Source organism: Gallus gallus, chromosome Z (assembly GCF_016699485.2).
Source record: "Gallus gallus isolate bGalGal1 chromosome Z, bGalGal1.mat.broiler.GRCg7b, whole genome shotgun sequence".
NCBI classification, from domain to species: Eukaryota; Metazoa; Chordata; class Aves; order Galliformes; family Phasianidae; genus Gallus; species Gallus gallus.
In genome coordinates this window covers 34,148,001-34,173,893 of record NC_052572.1, presented here as the reverse complement: position 1 = coordinate 34,173,893, position 25,893 = coordinate 34,148,001, and the positions used below count along the sequence as shown (strand labels likewise).

The following is a 25,893-nucleotide window of genomic DNA, read 5'->3' as shown; positions in this document are numbered from 1 at the left end:
TCTATTATCTGTTGTCTAGCAGACAAACATGAAGATTCAAATTCTGCAGACAGCTGTATGCCTAGAAGGTACTCATTTACAGAAGAAGACTCAAATCATATTGATAACAGTACACTTAAAACACAGAAAAAGAATAAGAGGAAACAGACAATCAAGCTACAGTTGGATTTTTCCACCATGTATAGTGCTTAAGCCATTTTTTCACTCTAGAAATAGACTACGAATATTGGAAAGCGTTGATACACTTCTGGCAGAATTAATTACGCTTTTCTACCTACCTCTGCTCAGCTGCAGAGCTAGATTCTTCAGCAATAGTATGGCTGGACTGTGGGTGATCTGAAAAACTGATCAAGTCAGTAACAGCTGGACTGGACAACAGCTTCTGCTCCAGTAGATCCGTGGTATATGGAGTATTACTACTTTGTAAACTGTCTCCTGAGGTACTTTGCTTCAGGAAAAAGCTAAGTTAAAACATGAATGGGAGATGAGGGGAAACAGGCTAAGGTAAAAACATACATTCATTCAAGTACAGTATTTTCAACATTTACTTTCAAAAGGTAGGAAAAATCAAGAAGACATTCAACATTTAAAAGCTTGACAGTAGTGACATAATCTTCATTCTGTTCTCTCCCTGGTAACTTAGAAAGGGAGAGTAAATGAAAATATAGAGAAATTGTATCCACAAAATAAGAAATCCTGCCCTATACTCTAAGGATATATAGTTACAGGGAACCTAGTTTGTAATCCTTCTCAATCAGTAGCAATAAAAACAGCTGTTACTGTAACATCACTTTAGAGAGTAGGAGATTGTGTCTGACTACTGACACAAGAAAACAGCAAGGTGATCTTGTTTTGCAAGTGTATTCTGAGTAGACACACTAGCAATGTGCGTTTCAGCATTAAAGAAACAAAATGAAAACAGACTTACTACCTACTATGCAACAATGCTTACAAAGAAAATATCAAGACTGGCACAAAAATCCAACCACTTTTCTTTTGACTATTTTACTACAAGAGTCGACAGTTTACACAATTTATACTTTCCTTCAGTACAATCGCAACTGTTGGGCAGTTACATTCTTAAAAATATCTAGACAAAAATACTGGAAGATATAACAAAATTACTTCTGTAAAAAATATAACTACATTCAGGTGAAAAGGCAGAAAACCAACATGTGTGAAGCTCACTAACCTTGCCGAGCCACGCAGGTCTTTAAACTCAACATTAAGTAAAGGTAGGAAAATACTTTTACAGAAAGGACAGGTAGTGTTCAAGTTTGAATCATCTGCTGTCCATCCAGCCATAATTTCTTCATCATAAACCAAAGCACCACAAGCTCTACATTGAGAGCAGCTTGACATCAAAACCTAAAACAGGAAGGAATGAATGTTATCATTCTTCTTTTAGGATTCCTTCAAAATTGCCTTTGCTGGCTTAGCACTTACATGAGTTTCATAGAACCCCAGAATAGCTTGGACTGGAAGGGACCTTAAAGATCACCCAATTCCAAACCTTTTATCATAATCAGGCTTGCCCCCTACCTCCCCCACCCCCACTAGATCACATTATCCAAAGCCTCATCCAACCTGCCCTTCAACATCTCCAGGGATGGGGCATCCATAGCTTCTCTGAGCAACCTGTTTCAGTGCCTCACCTCTGAGTAGAAAATTTCCTCCCAATTACTAATCTAAATCACCAATTTTTTTAGTTTAAAACCATTCTCCCTTGTCCTATTACTATCTGCCAGTGTAAAAAGTTACTCTTACTCCTGTTTATAAGCTCCTTCATTTAAGTACAACTAGTCAGCAATGAGGTCTCCCTAGAGCTTACTCTTCTCCAGGCTGAACAAGTCCAGCTCCCTCAACCTTTCTTCACAGCAGAGATGCTCCAGCTCTCTTATCACTTTTGAGGCTGTCCTCTGGACCCACTCCAACAGCTCTTCTTTCTTGTGCTGTTGGTCCCATGTCTGGCACAGTATTCCAGATGGAGACTCATAAGGGCAGAGCAGAGAGGAGCAATCACAACCCTTTCCCTGCTGGCTACACACCATCTTGATGTAGCACAGGATGCAGTTGGCCTCCCAGGTTGCAAGAGCACACTGCTGGCTCATGCCCAGCTTTTCACACACCAGGACCCTTAAGTCCTTCTCTGCAGGGCAGCTCTCAATTAGTTCTCCCAGTCTGAACACATCTGGGATTGCTCCAACCCAAATGCAGCATGCTGCACTTGGTCTTATTAAACATCATTAGGTTCATGTGGGCCCTGTCCTCAAGCTTGTCCAGGTCCCTTTGGATGGCATCCCGTCTGGAGCAAACAGTGTGTGATGTATTAGGAGCCACAACGTGTGCTGTATTAGGAATGGCACTGATGGTGTCTCAAGAAGACAAGTGTTTTAACAGACAAACAGAAGAGGAAAATACAGGCTCCTACAGGAACCGGTGAATGTGTTACAGGATCAAATGGATGCAGAATGTAAGACCAATGAGTGTCTTCACATGCCTTTGTTCAATGCCCAGATTGGGAAAAAAATATGTGGTCTGAATTAGAAGAAAAGAAACAAGCAATAGGTCTTGACGTAGACTCAGAAAGCAAACCAGGATTTTCCAGCCTGTCTAAATCAATGGAAAAACACCCCCTAACACCCAAGTAAGAAGTTAGAAATGAGTTAAAGATGTTTTAACTGAAAATGAGGAGGCAGAGGATGAGGTCATTTATTAAAACAGAGATCACTGATAATAACAAAGGTGGAGGGGGCCCTCAGGTGGTTACTGCCTACATATTTGAACTCTGAAAGCATTTACAAGCAATAACTGAAATAGAGAGGCAAACCACATCACTGTACACTGCTAGTCCGGTACAGATTTTTTTTTTTCCCCACAACAGTCCTTATTGTCCAGCATTTTCAATTTATGAACAACATGATGTTGATTACACACCACTATTTTAACTGTTGCTGTCCAGAGCTTACACACCACCAATGCCTTTTTTTTTTTTGTCCCTCTCTGCTACACCAGGAAATAGGCTGGAGGTGGGCAAGAGACTGGAATAGGGGACAGCAGGAGATGCTCCATCTTACATAATATCATCCTCAGCAAAAAAGCTGTGCATGATGAATAGCTTTTCCAAAGTAGTTGCTGCATAGGGAGCACTAGTCACCTGGTGGTGAGTGAGTGAGAGTCAGTATCACTTGTTTATTGTTACCTTTTCTCTTTTTTCTCCCCAGTTAAGAAATAATATCACTTTTATTAAACTGTTAACCGTTAACTGGATAGGGTGCAGAGGAGGGCCACACAGATCATCAGAGGGCTGGAGCACCTTCCCTATGAAGACAGGCTGAGGCAGCTAGGCTTGTTCAGCCTGGAGAAAAGAAGTCTGCGGGGCGACCTCATTGCAGCCTTTCAGTACCTAAAGGGAGCCTATAAACAGGAGGGAAGTCAACTCTTTGCAATGGTAGATAACAGCAGGACAAGGGGAAATGGCTTTAAGTTGAAGGAGGGAAGGGTTAGGTTGGATGTCAGGAGGAAGTTCTTTACTGTGAGAGTGATGAGGTGCTGGAACAGGCTGCCCAGAGGTTGTGGATGCCCTGTCCCTGGAAATGCTCAAGACCAGGTTGGATGGGGCCCTGGGCAGCCTGGTCTAGTATTAAATGTGAAGGCTGATGGCCCTGCCTCTGGCAGGGGGTTGGAGCTTGATTATCCTTGAGGTCCCTTCCAACCTGGGCCATTCTGTGATTCTGTAAACTGTCTCCATCTTGACTCTCAAGTTTCTTCTTTGCTTCTGCCCTTCAGATTCTCTCCTTCATTCTAATGTGGTAGAATGTGTGGATAAAGGGGTTTACAGACATGTAGAGACAACCCACCATAATTATCTAGTATATATAAATAATTTTCTTAAAGGAAAAAGAAGTTTGAAAGGAAAAGGAGTCTTGTTTTCATTCTAACTTCTGCTGCACGTCAAGTTTTAACTTTTCCTTAAGTTATCTCTTCTCCCTATATGAAATATACACAAAAGCACTTGAAACACTTTTTCAAAATTACTGTCACATCAAGCCCCTCTGCAGCAGAAACATGCAAAAAATGTTATAATGAAAAATTCAACCACAATCCAACTAAACAGGTAATTAATTCAAATAATAGTATCAAGTAATTGCATCTTTAATATATGAATGTATTAATCTTACCTCCATTGCATAGTTCTGGAAAATGCTGGATAAACTAGTATTATGAGAAGAGCTGAGCTCTGACTTCTCAGAATCTGGAACTTTCATACCTCTTGGGAATGAAACTTCACCTGTACAGAAAAGAGTGGTTCAGGTCTCCATTCAAGAAAAGAAAGGAACAATTCCAAAACAGAACTTCCGTTCAGCCAAGACAGAAACAGGTACCAGATCTCAAAAGAAGCGTGTAGCTCTGTAACTTTACTGGAATTGCAACACACAATGATATCATTGTGATTAACATTTCAGATTTATTTTTGTCTAATAATATGGAACAGTCAGGCAAAGTGAAAAAAAAAAAGCAGAAGTGAGTAAAATCTGAAAATACAAAGAGCAAAGAATGGCAAAGGACAGGTAAGATTGCTCAACATACATAATCCAGAAAAGGTGTTCAGCATTTCTTGAATGATGCATCTGTATGAAAATAACAAATGGCAGTATAGTAGCAGGCGAGACACACAGTACCACATATACCAGTACTGTGATCCCTGGCTAACACTGTCATAAAACAAAGTTTTTCTTCATTAAGGTTAGGGTTCAGAGTTATGAGCTTTGATGAGAAGGGGAAAAACAGCTGGAATATCAAAAGTAAACTGATTCCAACTGTTTCATGAAGCATAACTATCAGCACTGCTTTAAGTAACAGTCAAACTCTCCTGACTAAAATCACTACTAGAGCCACCTTGAAGAAGGTTCCTTTGCTTCTTCATATAAAAATTGTTTGTGAACAAATTTACATACCCTGGAGAGCTGAAACTGTTTGTTAATTCTTACTACCTTCTCAACCAACAGGGATTAGAAAATTTATCTTCAGACATAACATTTCTAACAGATTTTGCAAGAAAGGGCCATCTTATGACAAGCCCTCTTCCTCTCCTCATGCATGTGGAATTTATCATACTTATATAATTAAATTATAACAGAGATAGCTAAACCAAACGTGAAGGTGCTTCTGCAAAACACTTCTTTTCGCAGATTGTCAAATCTGAATTGAAAATTAGATCTAATTCAACCAGTTCAAGGTCTGAGAAAAAAAAAAAAACTGGCTTACAGGCACCTATTCGTCAATTTTTTACCTTCAAATCAAGTCTGCATCCAGTAACTCCTATTTCACATCAATGCGGATGTCTTTGCCTACATTAGTTATGCAACTATTTGCAGTTCTTGAATATAGCAGAAGTATTTTACACTTAAGTCCCTGTGTTTTGTATTAGCATTTTATATATTCAGCAAAGAGAAGCATTAGCTATTTGCTATAGCAAGGGAATGGTATTTATAAAATAGATAAAAAGTCTGTGCTTGTTTTAAGAGCTTGAAATAATTTCAATTTATGGTAACACAGCTTCTGTTGTTTTGAATGACTTCCGACATAACACTTTCACTCAGTGGTTATATTACTAAACAGATTTTGGAGGGAAAAAAAAATAAAAAAAAAATCACCTGCATTGTAATGTTGCCTTCCTGCTTCTCCACTGCTATTGCTACTGCCAAGACTAGTAGTACTTTGTGCAAGCTCATCTGCAATTAGTCCTGGGATTCCAGTTCTCGATGACAGATTATCTCCTAAAATACTATCTTCAAAACCAGCAGGGAAGTTGAAGTCTCCTTGACTGTTTTCTTCCTTTAACATTAAAAAAGAAAAATCGCATTTTTTAGGTCAATCTTCATCAAGATATTGATGATATCTTCATCAATAATTAAATGGTTATTATTTTTACATGAAAGATACATGTAGACAATCTTCCCCTGTAAAAAAGAGGAGATATTGGACAAAATAGAAAAAAATATTTAACTTCTTTGTTACAGGAGAAATAAGGAGAGAATGAAAAAACACACAGAATAAAGGACAAAGCAATAAATTAAGGGAATTATGATATTCACTTGAAGAAAATTCTAAGGAATAGATCAACATAACAAAAAAAGACACAAGAAAACCTAGGCCATGATTTAAAACAAACAAATAAAAGATCTCTGAAAAGAACCATTCAGTATTTATCATTATTGGAAAAATAAAGGCAATACCTGATCAAAAAAAAAAGGGAAGAAATGTGTTTTTTGTATTTACTAAAAAAGACTATATTAGCAATATCAGTTAAATCTGTTTTGAGTAGAGATAAAACTACACAGCTATTTCCTTCCTTCCCAATTCTTAAAGAGATGGGGAAATAGAGGCAGAATTTGAAAAAGGAAACAAGGAACTTTCTTAACTTCCTCGAGAGAACACAAATCCTTAGAGAGCAAAGCACCAGATAAAGGAGTTAACCGGATCAAACAGAAGTCTTTCCAAAGACAGAAAAGTACATTTGGAAGTATAGTAATAAGATGTATATGGAAAGGATTACATTACAATACCCATCTCCTCTTACATTTGTGTCACTATGCCCTAAAATGTTTAAAACCGATAAAGACTCTTCATTAAGTGTGCTCAAACAGGAACTTCAACATTTCATTACCAAATTCCTGGAGAGTTTATTTACTAGAGCTTGAGACTATGTCTTTTATTGCATTCAGCTTTAATATTCAACGACCTGACTTCTTAGATTTGTGGAATTCAATTCTTCACTTTCTTTTCTTTAAAAGTAATATTACATAGTTTAAGATTCCATAATGTTGTTCTTACTGGTGTTTCTTGGTGCAGCTTCTTTGAAAATAAATAAAACCTACCAATGTAGGAAAGAAATGTTGAGAACACAACAGGTTGAGTTTTGAGTTCACTACATCAAGACCATTTAATTGGCTTTTGACTGAAAACTTTTTCAGTGCCAGCAGAAAACTCCAACATAAATATATATATATATATTTTTTATTATTTAGCTAATAGAATTCATTACTTAATAAAAACACAATGTTGTGAAGCAATCTTCTGGGCACAGAAGTTAGCACTCTTAGTTTTGTCTGCTGAAGTTTTTCATTTTTGAAAAATACTTGCCTCATCATCTGAGTAGCTATATGCTGAAGTTACAACTCCCCACATCTTGCTGGCCACATTGGCAGCCTGTTTCATGCCTGATTTTAGAACATCCATTTTTGGTCCAGACAATATATTGTCTAACTTCAGATTAGACAAAGTTGTTACAACCGATCCTAAGGAGCCATGTGGAGAAGAACGACCCAGTCCTGTCAAAGATGAAGATCGCTCCTTCTGAACTCGTGGATGCATTTGTTGTTTTGGTCGTCCAGTAAATGTTTTGGATCTAGAGACAGAAGGACTTCTGCGATTTTCATAAGACTCAGGGAGTGGTGGGATGGAATCCAAAGGAAGGCTTGACCTCCTTTCCTGGGTGTGACTAAGTGTACCAGAAGCTTCTGTTTCCCTGTCTGGCTTGTGCAGTTCCATGCTGGGAAACTTACTACTCATTGGGCTCTTGAGATTCATATAGTTCTCAATTTCATCTGCCAAATTCCGTGCTGCAACTGGTGACACCAGTTTTTCCTCAGCTTCTGGGAGTCTTGGTTGAATGCAGTCAGTAGCCAGCAAAGATAAAGGATCCAAGCCTACTTCAACATCTTCCCTTTCAATAGGTTTAACCACCCCATAAAAGCTATTCCTTTTAGTAGTTGCATCTTTGGATTCCACTTTCTGGTTTTTGGACTCAGCTACCTGTTCAGTTTTCATGTCCTCTACCATGGTCACATTTTCATTTCTTCCATTCTCATGATGCTCCTGCCCTTCCCCGGGTTCCTCCAGTACTGGTGAAGTTCTATGCTCCAATTCCCAGTCACTATCAGTAACACGACTCCAAGTGCCATTTTTGAAAGAAACCTGTTGGTCAACAGTACTATCAAAGCTGTGGGATTTACTTGTACTACAGGGTGAAGTTTTGGCCCCAGATAAAGCTGCTGTTAAAATCTTGGCATCTGCTCCCATCATTATTGCTATTTCTTTGGAATGCAAGTCCAAGCTTCCTTTTTTCAACAGCATTCCTGCTTTGCTTTCACTGCTGAAACTGCAGCTTCTCTCTGAAAATAGTTTCTGCCTCTTCTGTCCTTTCTCACTTGTTTTCTTAGGAGTAGCATCACCAAAGACTGCATCTTCAACCGAATCCTGAGTTATGCACAGTAGGCTTGAAACAGTTTCTAAAAGAGAAATGGCATTAATATGGTATCCATAACCATCAAAACTGTTGCCTTCTGAAGACATCTAGCATTTCTACTGAGAAGACAGTGGGCAACATAATCTCAAGGTCCCATTAGAAAGTTAAACTGATATTAACATGCTATTTTACTGGTTGCAAAGGTATCCTGCAGATCAAAAATCATCTTATCTTTTGACTCTTTGAAGCTTTTTCTAGCTTCTACCTCTTTTCCTTTGCCATTTCCCCAGCAGACAGTAAGTAATACTTCAATGAATGAAGGAAAGTACAATTATAATTGTGTGTTCTAATTTATTTTTTCCCCTTGGCTATCTTCACAGATTTGTATATCAAACTCCATGCTTAATTCTGAAGAAAAGTATTATCTACAGGCACAACAAAGAAGCACGGTTTTGTTCATGATGGAAATATATGGAAGAGCATTAAATTCAGCATGTGTAAGATATTAACTAATCCTAAAAATGTTCCCATTTCCTCAGGGCAATATGTGCTTAAAAGCTAGGTTAGGTAAGCAAAATTTTTTTGCTTCTAATAATCTCCATAAGGAAAGTAAACCTACTATGTTAGGATTCCAATAGAGCACTGGATGTATCGTATCCACTGCTTGAGAATATATGAGTGTCCTACTGATGCTGCTTCTTCTTCTCATAACTGGCATAAAGTTTCTGGGTAAATTCTTGTCTAAGACTCAACTCTCTGACACCAAACTAAATGCTGACAACCTCTTAAAAAGTCCTGCTGTTTAGTACCTGACCACTGAATATGGACCACATTGCCTTAGTCAAAGACAGGCATAAAAATAAGGGGGGGAAAAATGAGCCCCAAAGACTTGTCTGTCATATATCCATTGGTCTTCCTCATTAAAAAGCACCAGATATGTAAATAAATCTTGTGTGTCACTAAGAAGATATGTATTGATCCCAGATTATACACTGGCAGCATAAGACACTGGATATATGTGACTTGTCCAAGGTCACCAACATTCAGGTGACCAAAAGTCAAAAGTAAAGACTCTAGTTCTCCCAGTTTTCTAGTTCATTACTTAAACACAGTCAGAGCAGGACAAGAAAGATCCTGAGCTCAATCTACTGAGCACTACTGGTTTTCAACCTTAATACCTATAAATCCTTTTAAAAATAATCTAAAAAGGAAAGTAAATATTGTGTAAGACATTTGCACTTTTATTAGAAGTATTTTTTTAGTAGCACCAAAGATGTTGCAAAACATTATAGCACAACAAGCTCAAGACTTCAGCAAGTTCTGTTTCAGCCAGTGACTCACCACCACTGTTTTTCCTTCCACTGCAATCAAAAATGCCAGATGGAACTTTCACAATACTGTTGCCCCAAGCAGGCAGATCTGCTGGACTATGAACTTCTATATTTAGCTGTTTCTTCTCATCAGAGTCCTCAATGCAAGCCTCTAAAAGAAAGATAATGTGAATTTCAGTTAATTAAACTGAACAACTCTATGTATACTGTTACAGAAAACAAATACTCTGTTCTGCTATACAGTTACAATCTGAAAGGTCAGTCCTACCAGTAGGTAGCATTTTCTGAGAGTAGTACCTTGGAAGACAACAGTAGAGAGTATGACAAAGAGAGAATGTGGCTGTTCATGAGGCGATAGTTTGTACCAATTTCTTCCCCTGCTGTTTTTCCAAGAAACCACAGCAGAGTAGCAGTTCTTAGTTTTTCATAAAAGATTGTCTAACGATAATATCAGAGGCCCTAACTGACATTAAGGATTTATTAACACATATATGAAACAGACTCAGTAACAAAATAACAAACCACAGAAAAATTAAGGACAAAATCCAGAGAAAGGTGATTTTCATATTTTCTTCAGTGGGAAAGAGCTTGTAGAGTAAGTAGTGCCTTTTATTAGGCCTACTGGTACAACTTAAAAAATGGTCAACAGTTCAAACACACAAAGGAGAGAAATGGAATACAAAATACCATATGATTTAGCACTTCTCCATTTTTTTTCATCTATATTATGTCAGTCACATAAAAGACTATTTTTAACTACATGTACTCCACTGCTGCCGTTGTCTAGTGCACAGCACATGTCTAGCAGATTCTATGATGTTATATTTTGACCTTGGTAACATTATGCATTTAAAACATTAGGTATTTGCAGTAAACTAATGGATGAAGAAAGTATATTAAAAACATCATCAGTACAAATATGCATACTTAACCTCCTATTAGTTCTTCAGCTTTAGAAGAAATGTCTTTTTCTACTTGTGTTTCAGTTGCATGAAGACTATCTCCGTTATCCTTTAACAGTTCATCCTTAGATCCATAGCCCTGGTCTGACTGACCACCTGTTCAAAGGAATAAAAATATGAGCCTCAGATTAGTTTTTTCTTGCTGAATTTTTCAATAGGAAAATAAAAACTGAAATTAATTTGTTTCATGTTCTATCCTGCCAGAAATGTTCACAGTAAGAATCACCAAAATGCCTAATCTGTGCACAGATCTACTTGGTAATGGTGACAACAGAGATAATTAGACAATGCAGTGCAATCTTCTTTTTCTGATTTACATAAAATTACTTTTAAACTATATAAGCATATTTCTCCAGGAGCACTAGAGTCACTTATTTTAACACACAGTATCTCCCTTCACTCCTTTCCCCTTCCTCTCTCATTAGTAAGAAACTTTTCATTGCCGGGTAGCCTACATTCTCACATACATTTACAAAAGAAATCTACAATTACAATCGTAACTGAATCAACTTCTAGCAATGAAAACACCCCTGAAAACAACTCTACTGCAAACTGTGCTATGTTTTTGCAGTATAGTATATATTACAGAAAGTAACAGGAAAAAAAAGTAAAAAACTAAGCTTTTAAAATAGTCTGTTCTTCTGTGGTACCAGTCATATTTGACACCTCTAAGACGTTTTTTTTATGAAATAATAACAATACAGTCCAAAAAAAACTACTATGGGAATCAAAAAAAGACTCCTTCTTCACTTTTATTGAAAGTGCTGCTGCACATGCAAAAAATACACAAGCATTATATGAGACATATTCCACAGCAGCATGTTAAGCAAGATTATTTATATTCCTCAGAGTACCTACCAGAATACCTGACAGTATTTGGAAAGATCAAGTATAAGTAAGTTATCGGGTACAAAATCTAAGTTAATGGTACAAAAGGTATTAGAAGATTCCATAAAACTTGAACGACTGATGTAATTTATGTATTACCACTGTTAATTTTTCCAACATAGTGCAAACACAGAAACACATAGCCATCAATTATCACATTTGACTACTGTGCAAAATAACCTTATATACACAAAAGCTATTTCTGATATTCTTTGGTCCTTATTTTCCCTCTATTTTCATCTCAGCGATGTTAGTTTCTCTGCATTTCACTGAAGTGAAAATACCCTATCAATAAATGGGCAAATTACCTGCAGAAGTAACAGCCAAGGGTAGAATTAATGTACATGTGCATCCAAGGCTTCACACCATGTAAGTCTGCACCCCACACCATGACAGTCAAGGACAAATGCAGCACCCAAGAGACAGCAAAGAGCAAAAAGCAGAGCAACAAGGGGCAGAGAGAAGGAGAGTTCAGTAATGTAGGCAGCCATATCAGATGAAGTTCAGGAATCAGACACCAAGTTCTCTTCAAAGAGATATCAAAAACATGAAGAGTGTGCAAGAACTATTTGTACAGTAAGTTTTGAGGTAAAAATAGAAAGAAAGTTTAGTTGAGATTGTGCATAGATAGCATGTAATGAGCAGCAGATACTAAGAATCACAGATTTTTATCCCAAGTTGTTACTTTCTGGGTACTCTTTCCACTTCAGTTTAACCACTATTGCACAGTGCACTCAGGACTAAATTTTTCTCTAGCTTATCAACTGTCTTTCCATTTACACAGAGTGCCTCCTAAAGAACGTATGACAAGAATTCTAATCATTTATATATTTATTCCAAAAGTAGGCAAACTCTGGTGAAAAACTCAGTCATGGCTTTTAAAAGTATGGTTTACTATGACCTAACATAACATACTAATTCTAGGAATGATAATCAGACCATCTCATCTTATCATTAAGGAGCAACATTTCAAAGCATTAGCTTTGTCCCTCTTCTCCTTTAATACAAACAAGGACTTTAGTCACTGACAATTCATTTCTGTGAATAAATGACAATATGCAGAAACTGAGCATCAGAAGCTTCTTACCTTTTATAAGGATTAGCACAAAAAGCAAAGTTCATGAGATCACAGCATGGTATTTAGTTTAAAATAACTGTACTTCTGCTACAATTCACTCTAAAGAAGGTGCACGAACTGTGGCAGAGGAGTATATCAGTCACAGCATATCTCCTTCTTTACATTGATTAACTTCATGCTTCATTCTCTACAGCCTCAAGAAGGGAACATGGTGGTGGTAAAGGGGAAATCAACAGGAGAACAGGATATTTTGCCTTTTAGGGGAACTGTTAGTAGTGAAACCCAGCAGAATCTAGTACCTGTGCTAGAGTGATTATCAATGGAATCAAGCCTGACTAAGTCACTGACGAAGAGAGTGTGCTCCCCACTGTTAGCATCATTAGAACTATCCACGCTACCATGGCTCACCATGTCCCCATCACTTCCACCCGTGGTATTCCGCAGAGCTAAAGACATGAATGAGAGCTGGTTAGTAAAAGAGGATTTAAAATTTCAGATTTTTAAACGCATCTAACCTCTTCAGACAACAGTAAATACTTTTGCTTGCACATATTAAATGAGAATATGAAATTCTAGCAACAGAACTTAGACAATTCATACTTCAGTGTGGGAAAGACATTCTAAAGCAAACAGTCTGAGCATCAAGTTGACAGTTTTTATAACTTTAGGAAAGACTTTCCACTTGAAAAAGCCAGAATGTTAGCTGCAGTCTCTCAGAAACCAAGTCATGCTGTCATTCGGCAGAAAAATTCACTTCATCTAACTTATTACCTGATATCAGAGGTACGTGTGGGCTCTGCGTTGCTTTCTTTAGGCATTGCCTAAATTGTGCTGTGCCACGAACTACATTCCGTACCTTTGTCCACAGAAATATGCCACTGCGGTTACTGCTAGGCCAAGGAGATTCTAAAACTGCCTACAGAAAGGGAGATTGCAATAACAACATAGTAACACATTTACACTAAGGAACACAGTACAGTGAGGTTTTCTTTCCATGCTCAGAAAAAGACATTATCCACCAGCAGTATGAAGAAGGACAAATATTTCCATTTCTGCTAACTTTTCCCTGTTGTGTGACAGCTGTGGATTCACTAGCTGAGTAGCAACTGACTATGGATCAAGTTTCCTTCAAAAAAACCAAGATGGATTTCATTCAAATTCATATCATATAGTAGAAACAAAAGACCACTGTATAGTTCCCTTCTTACATTACACAGGTTACTATGAAGCTCTATCAGAAAAGTACAGGGACATTGAAGCAAGGAAAGGAAGAAGCTACTTCAACTAGTCTAATTCCAACCAGCCGTGGATCGTGCTGCCTTCAAGGATATACCTAGGAACAGATGGCCTTAGAACCATGAAACAGTTTGGGTTAGAAGGAACCTTAAAGATCACCTATCTCCAAAGCCCCTGTCATGGTCAGGGTGACCATCCACTACATCAGGCTGCTCAAAGCCTGGCCTTGAACACCTCCAGGGACAGGCCATCCACAGCTTCTCTGCACAACTTATTGCAGCACCTCACCACCCACTGAGTCCAGTGTTTCTTCAAAATATCTATCGTGAATTTCTCCCCTTTTACTTTTAAACCATTCTCCCTCATTCTATCACTAAATCACTTTCTAGTACCCTCTTAGGTACTAATAAGAAAAGTAATAAATAAGTAATAAGTAAATGAAGTAATAAATACATATAGATAAGAAGTCCGGTAATTGAAAAAATCAATTTTGGTTGCTCCAAAATTTATGGTTTCTACTTGGAAGACTTCTACTTCCCATGGAAATCACAACAGCTACAAAGAGCACAATAACACTACATGATAGAGCAAATTCTCATCTATAAAACACTGTTTTTCAACACAGCTACCACCATTACCTATGCATTTTTACCAGTGATGAACAAAAACCTGCATGCCAAGATAATAAAAATCAGCACCAGTGGGGATCAACTGTTTCACAGCTGTTATGACAGTGTCATTGCTGAAATGCACCACCAAAGGGTGCCGTTTTTTCAGCATGGAATAATTCAATTACACCCTTTTGTTTCAGATGCACTTCCATGTCAGAAATCATTTTGTCACACTGACCCTCAGCTGCCATCTGTCACGTGACACCAAAAATGTAACAGAATACTGGTGCGAAGGTTCAACCTCTACTACTGTACCATTAACATAATGAAATAGGAGGCATTTCTTTCATACCAGCCCTAGTATATTTCAACAGAATTAATGATTAGACAAACAGCACAGGAATGTAAAACCATGATGCCATAGATCAAGTTAAACGTGCCTAATAGAATCACCAAATTTGACTCAAGAGTTTTACAGAAGTCTTGACGTTGTACTACAGAGCAAGGAGATCACCACCAAGGGAGACATTAGACCATTGTCATTTGTCAAGATTTCTCCTACCTTATTGTAATAGCCGTAAGTGATGGCATTCGGCTGTATTCCAGCATTTTTCATTTCAAAGAGGACCCTCACAGCCTGAACAGGCTGACCCCACAGTCCACAGAGCTGCATTACAACTCTGTAGCAGACCTGGTAAGATACAGAAATCCATTAATGAATTCAAGACAAGGATTTTTAAAACAGCTAAAGGTCTTCCCAAATTTCCAACTTTTACGTTTGTTTAAGGGAAAGACATGTGAAAGCAGTCACTCAACTAACAGCTGAAAAAGGGAGCAAAAATTAAACAGGAAATCACACAGGCTGAAATAACATCAGCAGTCACATTACTAAGTCCTGAGTTTTTCCACGTCTCTTCTGCTTGTGAAAGAGAGGAGGGAAATACACACCCATTCAAAGAAGTGAGATAACTTGCTTCTTTGTGTCTGTGCATTGTACTGCAAGAACAGAATGCTGCATACAAATCCACTACCCCTTTAGTTTACTATGATGGTGGAGTATTAATCCAAAGTTCATTTTAAAAATAGGGATATTCAAGAACAACTTTCTGAAAGAAGTCTGAAAGAATACAAGCAACACTAAGCTGGAGTACTTGGAAAAAAACTAACATGCTAGTGATTAAAAAAAGTTCCAGTTGCCCTAGTTAAGCAGACTACAAGACTATTTCAATGTAGCTTTAAAACAGGACAAAATGTAAGAATGCTTCACCTGCTGATGCCAGTGAAATACACTATACTTGCACCTTGTTTTCCACGTTCATTGTAATATTTTATTTACACTTGCCTCATCTAGTGGTTCCACATCAGTTTTCCTCATTTTAATTAGAATATCATATGCCTGCTGCAGAGCTTTGACCTTAGGATGTGCAACTCTGACGTAGGCTGGCAGACAAATAAACCATAAGCTGTAACTGTGACTGAAGAGACACTTAGCCCACTGTGGAGGGCTTACGTAGTATTTCTTGGCTAACTTATGGGCTGTTTTTATCTCCTGTAAGGGTGAAACAAAACAACAACAACAAAAACAGACGACAAAGATGGAACAAACAGAACACAGAAATCAATAATAACTCAAAAACCAGACTCTTAAAGGAAGCATTTAAGAACAACAGACAAACATTAAGCTGACATTCCACTCTTAACACTCTCTTACTAAGGCTCTCCACAAGCAAAAAAACAGCATCTGAATCCCACCCTCTCCTTTATTTTGCCCCTTTCATTCAAGCACTCCTTTCAATTTCTTTTTTTTTTTCTTTAAATATCACTGCCTAAAGCTTTAAAATTGGTTTGAAAATAAACTTTCATCTCAGATGCTAATTTCTTGCTCTCCACTTCTTTCCTTGGCCAATGTTTCTTCCCAATAGCAACACTGAGACCCACTCTCCAATAGCATAATTTGTAGTATAAACAGGCAGTGGTAATTTTACAAAAACCTTTGTATCTTTCAGTATTCACACAGTGGTTACTGTAAGACATATCTGACCTGTTTTGTCCTCTTTGCCATGAGTGCTGGACTATTCGAAATGCTGCATCCAGCCTGGTGTCTCCTGAAGGAGAGCTTGAGTTCCTGTGGTCTGTCAAAGAGCTTGAAATCTAGTCGTGGGAAGTTTTTATAGCTACAGATTATAAAAAACAAAAAAAAAGAAAAGCTTTTCCTATATCCATTGACAGCAGGAGAGCCCTACAAAGACAACTTGTGAACAAGGAACTAACAAAGAAGAGAATAAAGAATCAAGAGGAAAGTGGGCATGCAGGAGTGAGAAGATGAGATTCTTTGAGTCCTATTCAAAAAGATGCTGAAAAAAGAAAAAAAAGAAGATGCTTAGGATATTAAATCTTACTAAACTGTGAATTCAAGAACAAGACTGCCATCCATACCACAGAGGATAACATCCAAGAAAGAGTAAGAAAAAGTATATATACACTTGCTGAACCTCCACATTTCCTGTACAGGGCTGGAAGACACTGAATGAAAGAATGTGAAAATCTTTTTTTTTCTTTGTTTTTGGTTCATCTCTTAGAGATCAATAATATTGGGAAGATCCATTACTCACCCTCTGTGGGTGAAACAAAGAGAATGTACTCAAGGTACTACAAAATACACCTTGATGGCTCAATTACAGATAGATGTTGAATACATAGGTCAATCCAAAAGTAATGCCTCCTACCTATTTCCATGGAAGCAACAACAGCTACAGAAAGCACAATAACATTACATGATAGAGCAAATTCTCAGCTAGAAAAATTTATTTTTCACCACAGTTATCACTATTAGCTATGTATTTTTACCAGTGATGAACAACAGCTTGTATGTCAAGCTCATAAAAATCTTCACCAGTAGGGATGACCAACTGTTTCACAGCTGCTATGATGGTGAAATGCATCACCCATCACCTCACTGTGACCATATCTACTGCTTGGTCTCCATAAACATCCAGCAAGCATCGATAAATGTCTGTAGGTACAACTTTTTCAGCATGAAAGAATTCAGTGACACCCCTTTGCATTTCCATATGAGATGCCATTTTGTCAGGCTGCCAGGCTCTGCGATCATCTGTCACACAGCAACAAACTGTAATGGAAGACTGTCTAGAAAGTTCAACCTGTAGTGCTATACCCCCAACATCTGCCTCTGATGTGACAGGCAAATATAATAAAATTGGAGGCATTACTTTCAAAGCACCCCTCATAGCAAAGAATTGTTATAAATTTGACAGTTACTGACAGCTTAGAACTGAAATCTGCTTGCCCTCAAACATACACACACAAAATACAAACCTCCAGTCATTCAAAAAGTTTAGTAGAGTCCATATAGATCACATATTTTTAATGATGTTATTCATAACACCTTATTATAATAAGTTTTGAACCATGTTGGCACATTTGCCCTGTTCAACATCATAAGCATTCAAATACTTCAGTTCTTCTCTATTTTGTTCTTTAAACTGTACCTATATTTTGGTGCTCGGTCTTGTCCATCATCAGGGGGAGGTTCTGGTGGCATTATAAACACTGTGTGTTCACTTTTTTGTGATTCATCAAGCTCAATCAACCGTGTATCTTCAATGGAATCTACATCAACCTGAAAACAGAATTTGTAATCTGAGCACTGAAAGTAGTTTCAGGATAATATACTTAACATATATATATATTATTTATATATATATAAATTTATATTTATTTAACATTACAATATATATATAAAAAGCATCTATGATTAAAATGTACATTTTAATGTGTATGTAAAGTACATTTTCAACATTTATTTTATATATTATGTATAAGCACAATATAAAAATATGTAGCATTTATATTTGCTCTCAATGTTCAACTCTAAAGCCCTGGCCTGTCATTTTTATTTCATGGTAAAATGTTGATGGACAAAGTACCTTATCTCCTTTTTCTGTTCCTTTATCTGGAAAGAGCTAGGGAAAGAGGAAGAAAGAATTAGAGCTTTTTCTCAACTTAAAAAAGATCCTATATAGCCTTATTACAGCTGCATGATTTACTGATGCATCATATGAGCAACACTAAGTTTTCACATTACTCTGAAAGCAATTAAGCTCTCTTTCACAGAATTACTTTGCTGAAAGCAAGACAAGGTAGTTATCATCATGTTTTCAATATTAAAATTACAGGCTAAACATAATTTACAATTTCCTAAGGGAAAAAAATTTAATTTAGCTTAATTGAAAGAAACTGTTGTTAAGTAAATACTTTCAATACGAAAATCTAGTCTGTGACACATTAATAACCTGCACCAAGTTATTAACATTATTAAACAGTGCATAGCCTAGATGCATACTCTGGATGCCCGATACTCAGGAGAAGAAAAATGTATGAAAACTTAAAAATCCCACTAAGTGTTTCAAAGTGTTAAAATGATCAGAATCAATACAGAATCAGGAGATTCACTCCATAAGAACCTGGTGCAAAAATGAATGCTTATACATATGCACATTAAACAGTGCATAAAATCCTTTATCTCCTACATCTTATTTTGTGAACTTGCCATTTTTCAGATGAAGCTACAAACTCAATAACCTACCGGGACTAGAGCCATGCTGAAGAGATGTTGTTTCAAAAAAAAAAAACTGGGTAACATCAATCTTACTCATACAAGTATAGGCAATTAAATAAAGTCTTATCTATGGAAACCAGTTTTGACCACAAGTCTGACCCATTTGGTATATTTTTGTTTGAAATTCAGACTGCATGGAAAAGAACACCACAGGTGACCACTAGTAGATAATTCCAAATTACAGGGAGCCTGAATACCATTTAAAGGAAACACACAAGGGTACTGTGTTATAAGATATTGGGACTTCTAACATTCTCTAATAGCTTGACATCATACAGGATTTTGATAAGTTTCTGGTATCAACACAGAAAGTTACAACTACTCTAGAAGATGGAGGATGACAACGACAACTCAGCAACACACCTCACACAACACTTGCTACAAAGGATAACTGCCTTTACAACTAAAACTCAATATAACAAGATATAATGAAGTATAGAATTTAATAATATTAGTATGTTTTTCACCTTTTCTATGCAGTCATCAAAAAATGCCAAGCCTGTGTCCTTGTCACTCACAAAACTGCACTCTTCAATAAAGCTGCTGAATATTTGTGTTTTGGTGAGGTGTGTATAGAACTTTGCATATGCACGGTCTCTACTTTTCAAAAATCCTGCTTAGAAAAAGGAACACACAAGTAAATACCAGTTACAATTTCCATAATAAACTGACATAGAACACATCAACATAAGCTATTTAAAGTGCAAATAAATAAAATGTTGGCTTTTTAGCATAAACAACTACTTATCACTACTTGCATTCAGAAGAGTAAAATAACATTTTTTGTGATAATTTTCTCGCAGAGCTCATCATGTATAGCAAGTAGCCCCTCCCCTGTAATCATGCAATTTATTTGCTGGATTTGTTCGCTTTTTTTGCATGGAAAAGGAGAAGACCACCTCATTGAGAAGCAGAAGAATTTAACATTTAGAACAAGAACCAAAAAACCTTCTGATATTAGAAGAGGTGCTACACCTGAAAACACCTATGTCTTCCCAAGCCTTGGAATAAGAATCTCTCTTCTAGTTAACTCAAAAACAAACAAGACAAACACAAAAGCCACCAGTGACATTTCAGCTGGCATTCAACACATGAACACATCAAAAAACTTAAGGTGATAAGGTGAGGAAAATAAGACCACCTTTGGTAACTACTGTTCATTACGTTTCTGATCTCTACCAAGAATTCTCTTATTTTTCCATTTACACAAAAAAGCATTTCTTTGCTCTTCATCATTAGGCTTCTGGCATTTTTGCTATGTCCCACTTGAAAGACATTCTTATTTCCTAAGAGGTGCCCTTACAGAATATGCCAAGTAGAGAGGGCATTCCACTCTTGAAAGACTTCTCTCAATACCAAAACTCTTAAAAAAATTAGAGTTCTTATTTACATACACCAATGTTCTAATCAATTTTGAATAGCCTGATTTTATATAACTGCAATTCTAAATATACTTAGAAGTCGCACAACCAAAGAAAGATCTAAAATTTTGAAGTTAAACAGTTCCACAATTTTGAAGCTGTAGCACTGCCAGTGCCATCAGCAGCTGATGTATCTCTACTTCACCTTGATGATCAAACAAAGAATCAGCAGCAGTTGCTTTATTCGAAGGTGCCTGGGTGATAGGTTTAAGGAATGTCCTGTAACCCTTTAAAATAGATGCCATAAAACGCAGGAAAGCTTCCTGGATCTCCATCTCGAGTTCCGTCATCTTCTTCTGCCAGGAAAAATCTGCTTCAATAGGAGTCATCTCCACTGCAGAACCTTCTTGAGTTTTCCTGTGAACTAGCAAACAGCAACATATACAATCCTGTATTAAAATGCAGTGTAGGTGAACAGACAACTTTTGCAAGGTGTTGACGAAGATGTGGATTTATTTTTCTTCTTTTTTTATTGCCCGTATTCAGAAATTACCAACACTGGAAACTAGTTCTTCCTCTGCCCTGTGATTACTTTCCAGTTGATCTGGCCCACACAAGAGACAGTAATCTCAGCAGCTGCTTATGTGTTTTTCCTAAATTATCAAGCCCTCTGTGATCTGAGATGATGAAGAGATTCTCTGTTGAGTTAATACTACCACATACACCCAACTAAATGTGGTCTTTCAGTAATACATCAACAGAAACACAAAGGAGTGATTAAAGCAAATGGTGAACAAAAGCAGGTGACATCCAGAGTTTACTCTGGCATTCTTCGAGAAAAAGTCAGTAGCAGAAACTGCTGAAAATTCAACTTGGAACAGATTACGGTTCCAGATTTTTAAGGTAAGTATAAAAGTAAGTAATAAAATAAAATAAAAAAAGACCACTGGTTCTGCTCCACTTAAAATTGGAAAACAGCTTGCAGCATTTATACGCATAGACTGCTCCGAAAGTAATGCCTCCATGGAAACTACAACAGCTACACAGAGCACAACAACACTATATGGTAGAGCAACAGAACACTGTTTTTCTCTGTTACCACCATTAGCTATGCATTTTCATCAGTGAGGCATGAACAATAGCCTGCATGCCAAGCCCATAAAAATGGGCACCAGCAGGGATGACCAACTGTTTCACAGCTGTTATGTCAGTGCCATTGCTGAATTACATCACTCACCACCTCACTGTGTTCACATCTGCTGTTTGGTCTCCATAAACATTCAGGAAGCATCAATGAATGTCAATGGATGCCATTTATTCCTCATGGAGGAAATCAGTTCCACACCCTTGATTCATCTACACTTCCATATCAGATGCCATTTTGTCAGACTATCCCTCTGCTGTCACCTGTTGCTCAGAGGTACGCATTCAATTATAACATGTAATGAAATATTGTTGGGAAGGTTCAAGCTCTACTGTCATACCACCAACATCTGCCTCTGACATGGTGGGCTAACATAACAGAATATGAGGCATTACTTTTAGAGCATTTCCTGTATTAGGTAGAGCATATGGGATTTCCTGCTGACAAAAAAAAAAAAAAATTGATGCTTTCTAACAGATTAGGTAAAGACTATCTGAAAAACTAAACATAGAAACAAATTTGAGGCAAGAAAGCCCAAATCCTAATTAATGCATTTTTCTGTTCCTATAATTCACCAACTCTGTATATCTGTTGTATACCTACAAAGCTGTAACTGTTCCTGTTATAACAATGCAACTAAATATATTCTGAACCATCTTACCTTGAAGATTCTATCTACGGATAGACAGAACCTATGCATGAAATACACTTAGCCAAATACAAGTTTGCTCTTATCTTTTGAAGTTATTCGTTTGATGACCAATTTTTTTTCCTTTTGACAAAATACTTTGCCAATATTTTGCTTCTTGATTATTTCTGTAGTCAGAATTGGAGATATTCACCAGTATCTGCACAATTCCTGAAGTACTGAGCGTGCAAGTAAGACACTGTTCATTTCCTCTATTTTTTATCAGATTCATGAACATGGTTCACACTGAAATACAAATTTGTTTATATCAAATCTGTACAAATATAATTGTGACAAAAAGTTAAAAAATTCCAAATATGAAGAAGTCACAGGAAAAAGAAAAAAGCAAAAGAAAAGAAAAATTTACATCACATTTTACAAAGAAGTACTTACATTTATATGCTAATTATAATTTAAGACTTGTAGATGTGTATCAGAAAATCTAGTAGCTCTTTTAATATTTATTTTCCCTGCTTTATGCAGTTTCTGTTCTTATCCCTTCCCATTTTATTTTATATATTTCACCTGCTGCCAGCTGTGGGTGCAGCTTCTTTAAGGTGCTGAGCAGATTTTTACATGGCTTCTTAGGAAACTGCTTCCAGTTTGTGCTCTTCTTGTCATCTGATCTAAAAAGTGGGGTGGATAAAAGAATATATAAAAACACAGACAATATAGAAAAGAATTGCTTACACTGGACTACGTTAATTCCTTTTCAGAAAAAGGAATTTATTTGAAAAGAAATCAGGCCACTGCTCCTGTATATCTGTAATGGTTTTTTTTTTTTTTAAAGGCAGAATATTGATACCAACTCAGAATTTCTTCTCCTCAGAAAAGAACAGTATAAATTGAATTATGAGTCAAGTGTTCTCCAATCTGGTAGGAGGACCTGCATTAATACTTGATTTAGACTTTTTGGTTGAAATTTCACACTGTTGACTTCCCTTTCAGAATTTTTACCACTCTCACTGGTACAGCCTGAGAACACCAATCTGTACATGATGACTAGTTATACTACAGTAAACTTGCCTTACTGCTGTTGATACAAAAATTAACATCATTTTGGAATACAGTATGAACTTGTTGAAAGAGAGAGAATGCCTGCTCAGCATTCTGCATCAATGAAATTGTTTCAAATGATATAGACATATCACTTAAGAAGGGAGCCTAAGTTTCATCCATTAAAAATGCTTGCAGATGTCATCTCCCATTTTAGTTATTTTTTCCCCACCACAACAACATGCATCTAAACAGCATAAGTGGTACTGTTCCAAAAATGCAAAAAAAAAAAAAAAAAAGGGCAAAACCCTCCTCTCCCTCAAAAATAAAACATTCTCAAATTTGCACCCAAAAAAGGATACTTTCCTTAATCAGCTTTTGATGTTACCTTCACAAAGACAGTTGAAAACATCCAACAAAAGACATTAAGGAAGATGTTGAATGAATAAAAGGCATTCAGTATTTCTGACTGTAAATGAAGCTACAGTCTATCATAAGGAAGGTAACAGCAAACCTCTCCTAAAAATACCAAGTCAGACAGATTGATGTACTAGAGAGCACTGAATTCTTCAGATGTTACTCTTGCATTGTGTAAAAGCTGTGCATAAAATAGAACTGAACATTAATCATTACTCCCTGAAAGTTTTATAATTCTATATGATCTTCAGCACCATCTCACATTTACTTCAAGTCAAATGTAAGACATATTCAATTTCTCTGTAAGTCAAGTAAGTGGTATAGATGATATATATAAAAAACAGAAAGCAAAAGATGATCAGCAAATTAGCTATTGAAAAAGAAATGAACTTACAAGACATAGACAAAAAGTGTCAGAGTCCTTTCAGATGAATAGAAATGAGGTCAGTAACTATTATATTTTTAGTTGAGTGTCCAGCAACCAATGCAAATAAGGTTTTCACTTGATCTTTTCATGACTTGTTCCAACAGAATCTTGACATTTTTCTCTCTCTTTTCTACAACTACTTTTAGCTGCTTCATTTTTCTGCAACCCAGACTTTAAATTTTATTCTTGTAGCGAATAAACAACCAACCAACTAGATAATTTTTACTGCACTATCTTCATATAAACGAGTTAGCTTCATTGCATTTCTTCAGTGTGTTGTTCTTTCATATGTTACAACTTTTTTTTAGTGGCATAATACTTATACAACAGTGAAATGAGGATCAATGAGAAGAAAAAAGGGCAAATGAAATGAATCTGCTTTGCTGTACACTACTTTCTTTGATGCTACTAATAAAACTATGCATCTTCAGTAATTTAAAGGAAGCATTTGCTTCAGTAGAGCCTGAAAGGGTTCTTTTGACATAACGAAAGCAGAAAAGCATTCAGCCAACCCAAGTAACTAACTTTGACTCAAGTTAGTAAAAATGACAATCAAAAGTCTAAGTGATACAAGATGATGTTAAGATTGTATTTTCATAAAGAAAAAATGCACATATTATTTACTTACACACACTTTCATCTTTAAATAGCTTAGAAATCTTTTTACTTAGGATCTAACAGACTAAAATGAAAAGATAACTCAGAAATTTAAGAAATTAAAAAACTTATTTTCAATTCAGTTATCTGCACTCCTATTAAGATCTACAATAAAATGAAGTTATTCCAGGTTAGCCTCTCCTAGAGAAAATGTGGAAAAACTTGTCAGGCAATACCTTTACTTGAGAAAGGCATTAAAACATAATTAAATGAAAATATTGTGAATCAAATGTAGGCAGTCCAAAAGATCTTGCTTGTTTGATTTCACTGAGAACTCACCTCTTGTAATTTAAGAAAAATTAACATTTAATTAACACTGACAAAATGTCCTCACTGAAAGACAGCATCAAAAGCTGTCGTGAAGGATCCTGAAACTCATGTTCATACCAATACTTAGTAAACACATGCAAATTAAGCTCTAAAGTGGTGGAGCCAGACGAAAATGTATAAAACAGTGGGATAATAAAAATAAAATCTTATCTGGCTTTTCTAGCACATTTTCCTAATGAGTACATTATAATTGTTACTTCATTTGTAACAGCATCTGCATCATGTGCTTTTCAGCAGCCCCAAGAGGTGACCCTTGCTTTAATAAAATTTAAGTCTCTAAGAACCATGTGAAATGAGAAAAAGAATAGTGGGCAGGCAGAAACAATTAGACAAAATAGTTTTTAAATCAAATTTTCACTGAAGTGGTTTAGCAATCTCTGCATCTAAAGATAAATGTAAAAAACCCATATAACTTACATGTACACCATGTTTGTGTCTAAGTCAATGCACACAATATCCTGTGGTGGATCATACAGATCAAAATATCGTGAATCAACTCCAACAATAAATGGAACAGGTGCACTGAGTACGGTGGCCAGAGACAAAGGACAGAGGGGGATATATGGACATTGCCACTGAAATGGAAATATCATCTGAAGGAAAAATGAAATGAAACCAATGTATTAAAACAGGACAAAAGATATTGCACACAAAAAAAGGTGAAGTTGTTATATGCAGTAAGCTGAAACTGCTAAGAACATTGTTTTACTGTAAAAAAAAAAAAGAAGACTACGTTTGACCACTTTTTACAGTACGTTTCTTAATTATTTATGAAAAACGTCAATATTTCAATAGTTACAATTAGACACGCTAGGGTATTTTAACTAAACAATATTGCTAGGAAAAATAATCAGTTGATGCATCAAGCACTGTAATT

The 25,893-nt window shown here is 36.5% G+C and overlaps 1 protein-coding gene across 12 annotated transcripts in view; it reads right to left on the bottom strand.

The window, feature by feature from the left end:
• Positions 1-25,893, bottom strand: part of DENND4C (DENN domain containing 4C) — an 83,238-nt gene that overhangs the window by 12,816 nt on the left and 44,529 nt on the right. For 11 of the 12 annotated variants that reach the window (XM_046905887.1, XM_046905885.1, XM_040656252.2 and 8 more), the window contains 18 exons: positions 25,434-25,609; positions 22,715-22,815; positions 20,563-20,781; positions 19,464-19,609; positions 18,305-18,340; positions 17,867-17,997; positions 16,399-16,531; positions 15,700-15,906; positions 14,920-15,048; positions 13,282-13,426; positions 12,810-12,956; positions 10,515-10,640; positions 9,593-9,733; positions 7,147-8,294; positions 5,658-5,838; positions 4,182-4,291; positions 1,193-1,368; positions 279-461 (listed from right to left, as the gene is read on the bottom strand). In XM_046905887.1, the coding sequence (XP_046761843.1) occupies positions 279-461; positions 1,193-1,368; positions 4,182-4,291; positions 5,658-5,838; positions 7,147-8,294; positions 9,593-9,733; positions 10,515-10,640; positions 12,810-12,956; positions 13,282-13,426; positions 14,920-15,048; positions 15,700-15,906; positions 16,399-16,531; positions 17,867-17,997; positions 18,305-18,340; positions 19,464-19,609; positions 20,563-20,781; positions 22,715-22,815; positions 25,434-25,609 (3,635 nt within the window). The remainder of the gene's footprint in view (positions 1-278; positions 462-1,192; positions 1,369-4,181; positions 4,292-5,657; positions 5,839-7,146; positions 8,295-9,592; positions 9,734-10,514; positions 10,641-12,809; positions 12,957-13,281; positions 13,427-14,919; positions 15,049-15,699; positions 15,907-16,398; positions 16,532-17,866; positions 17,998-18,304; positions 18,341-19,463; positions 19,610-20,562; positions 20,782-22,714; positions 22,816-25,433; positions 25,610-25,893) is intronic. The other variant, XM_046905889.1, reaches the window with a different exon arrangement.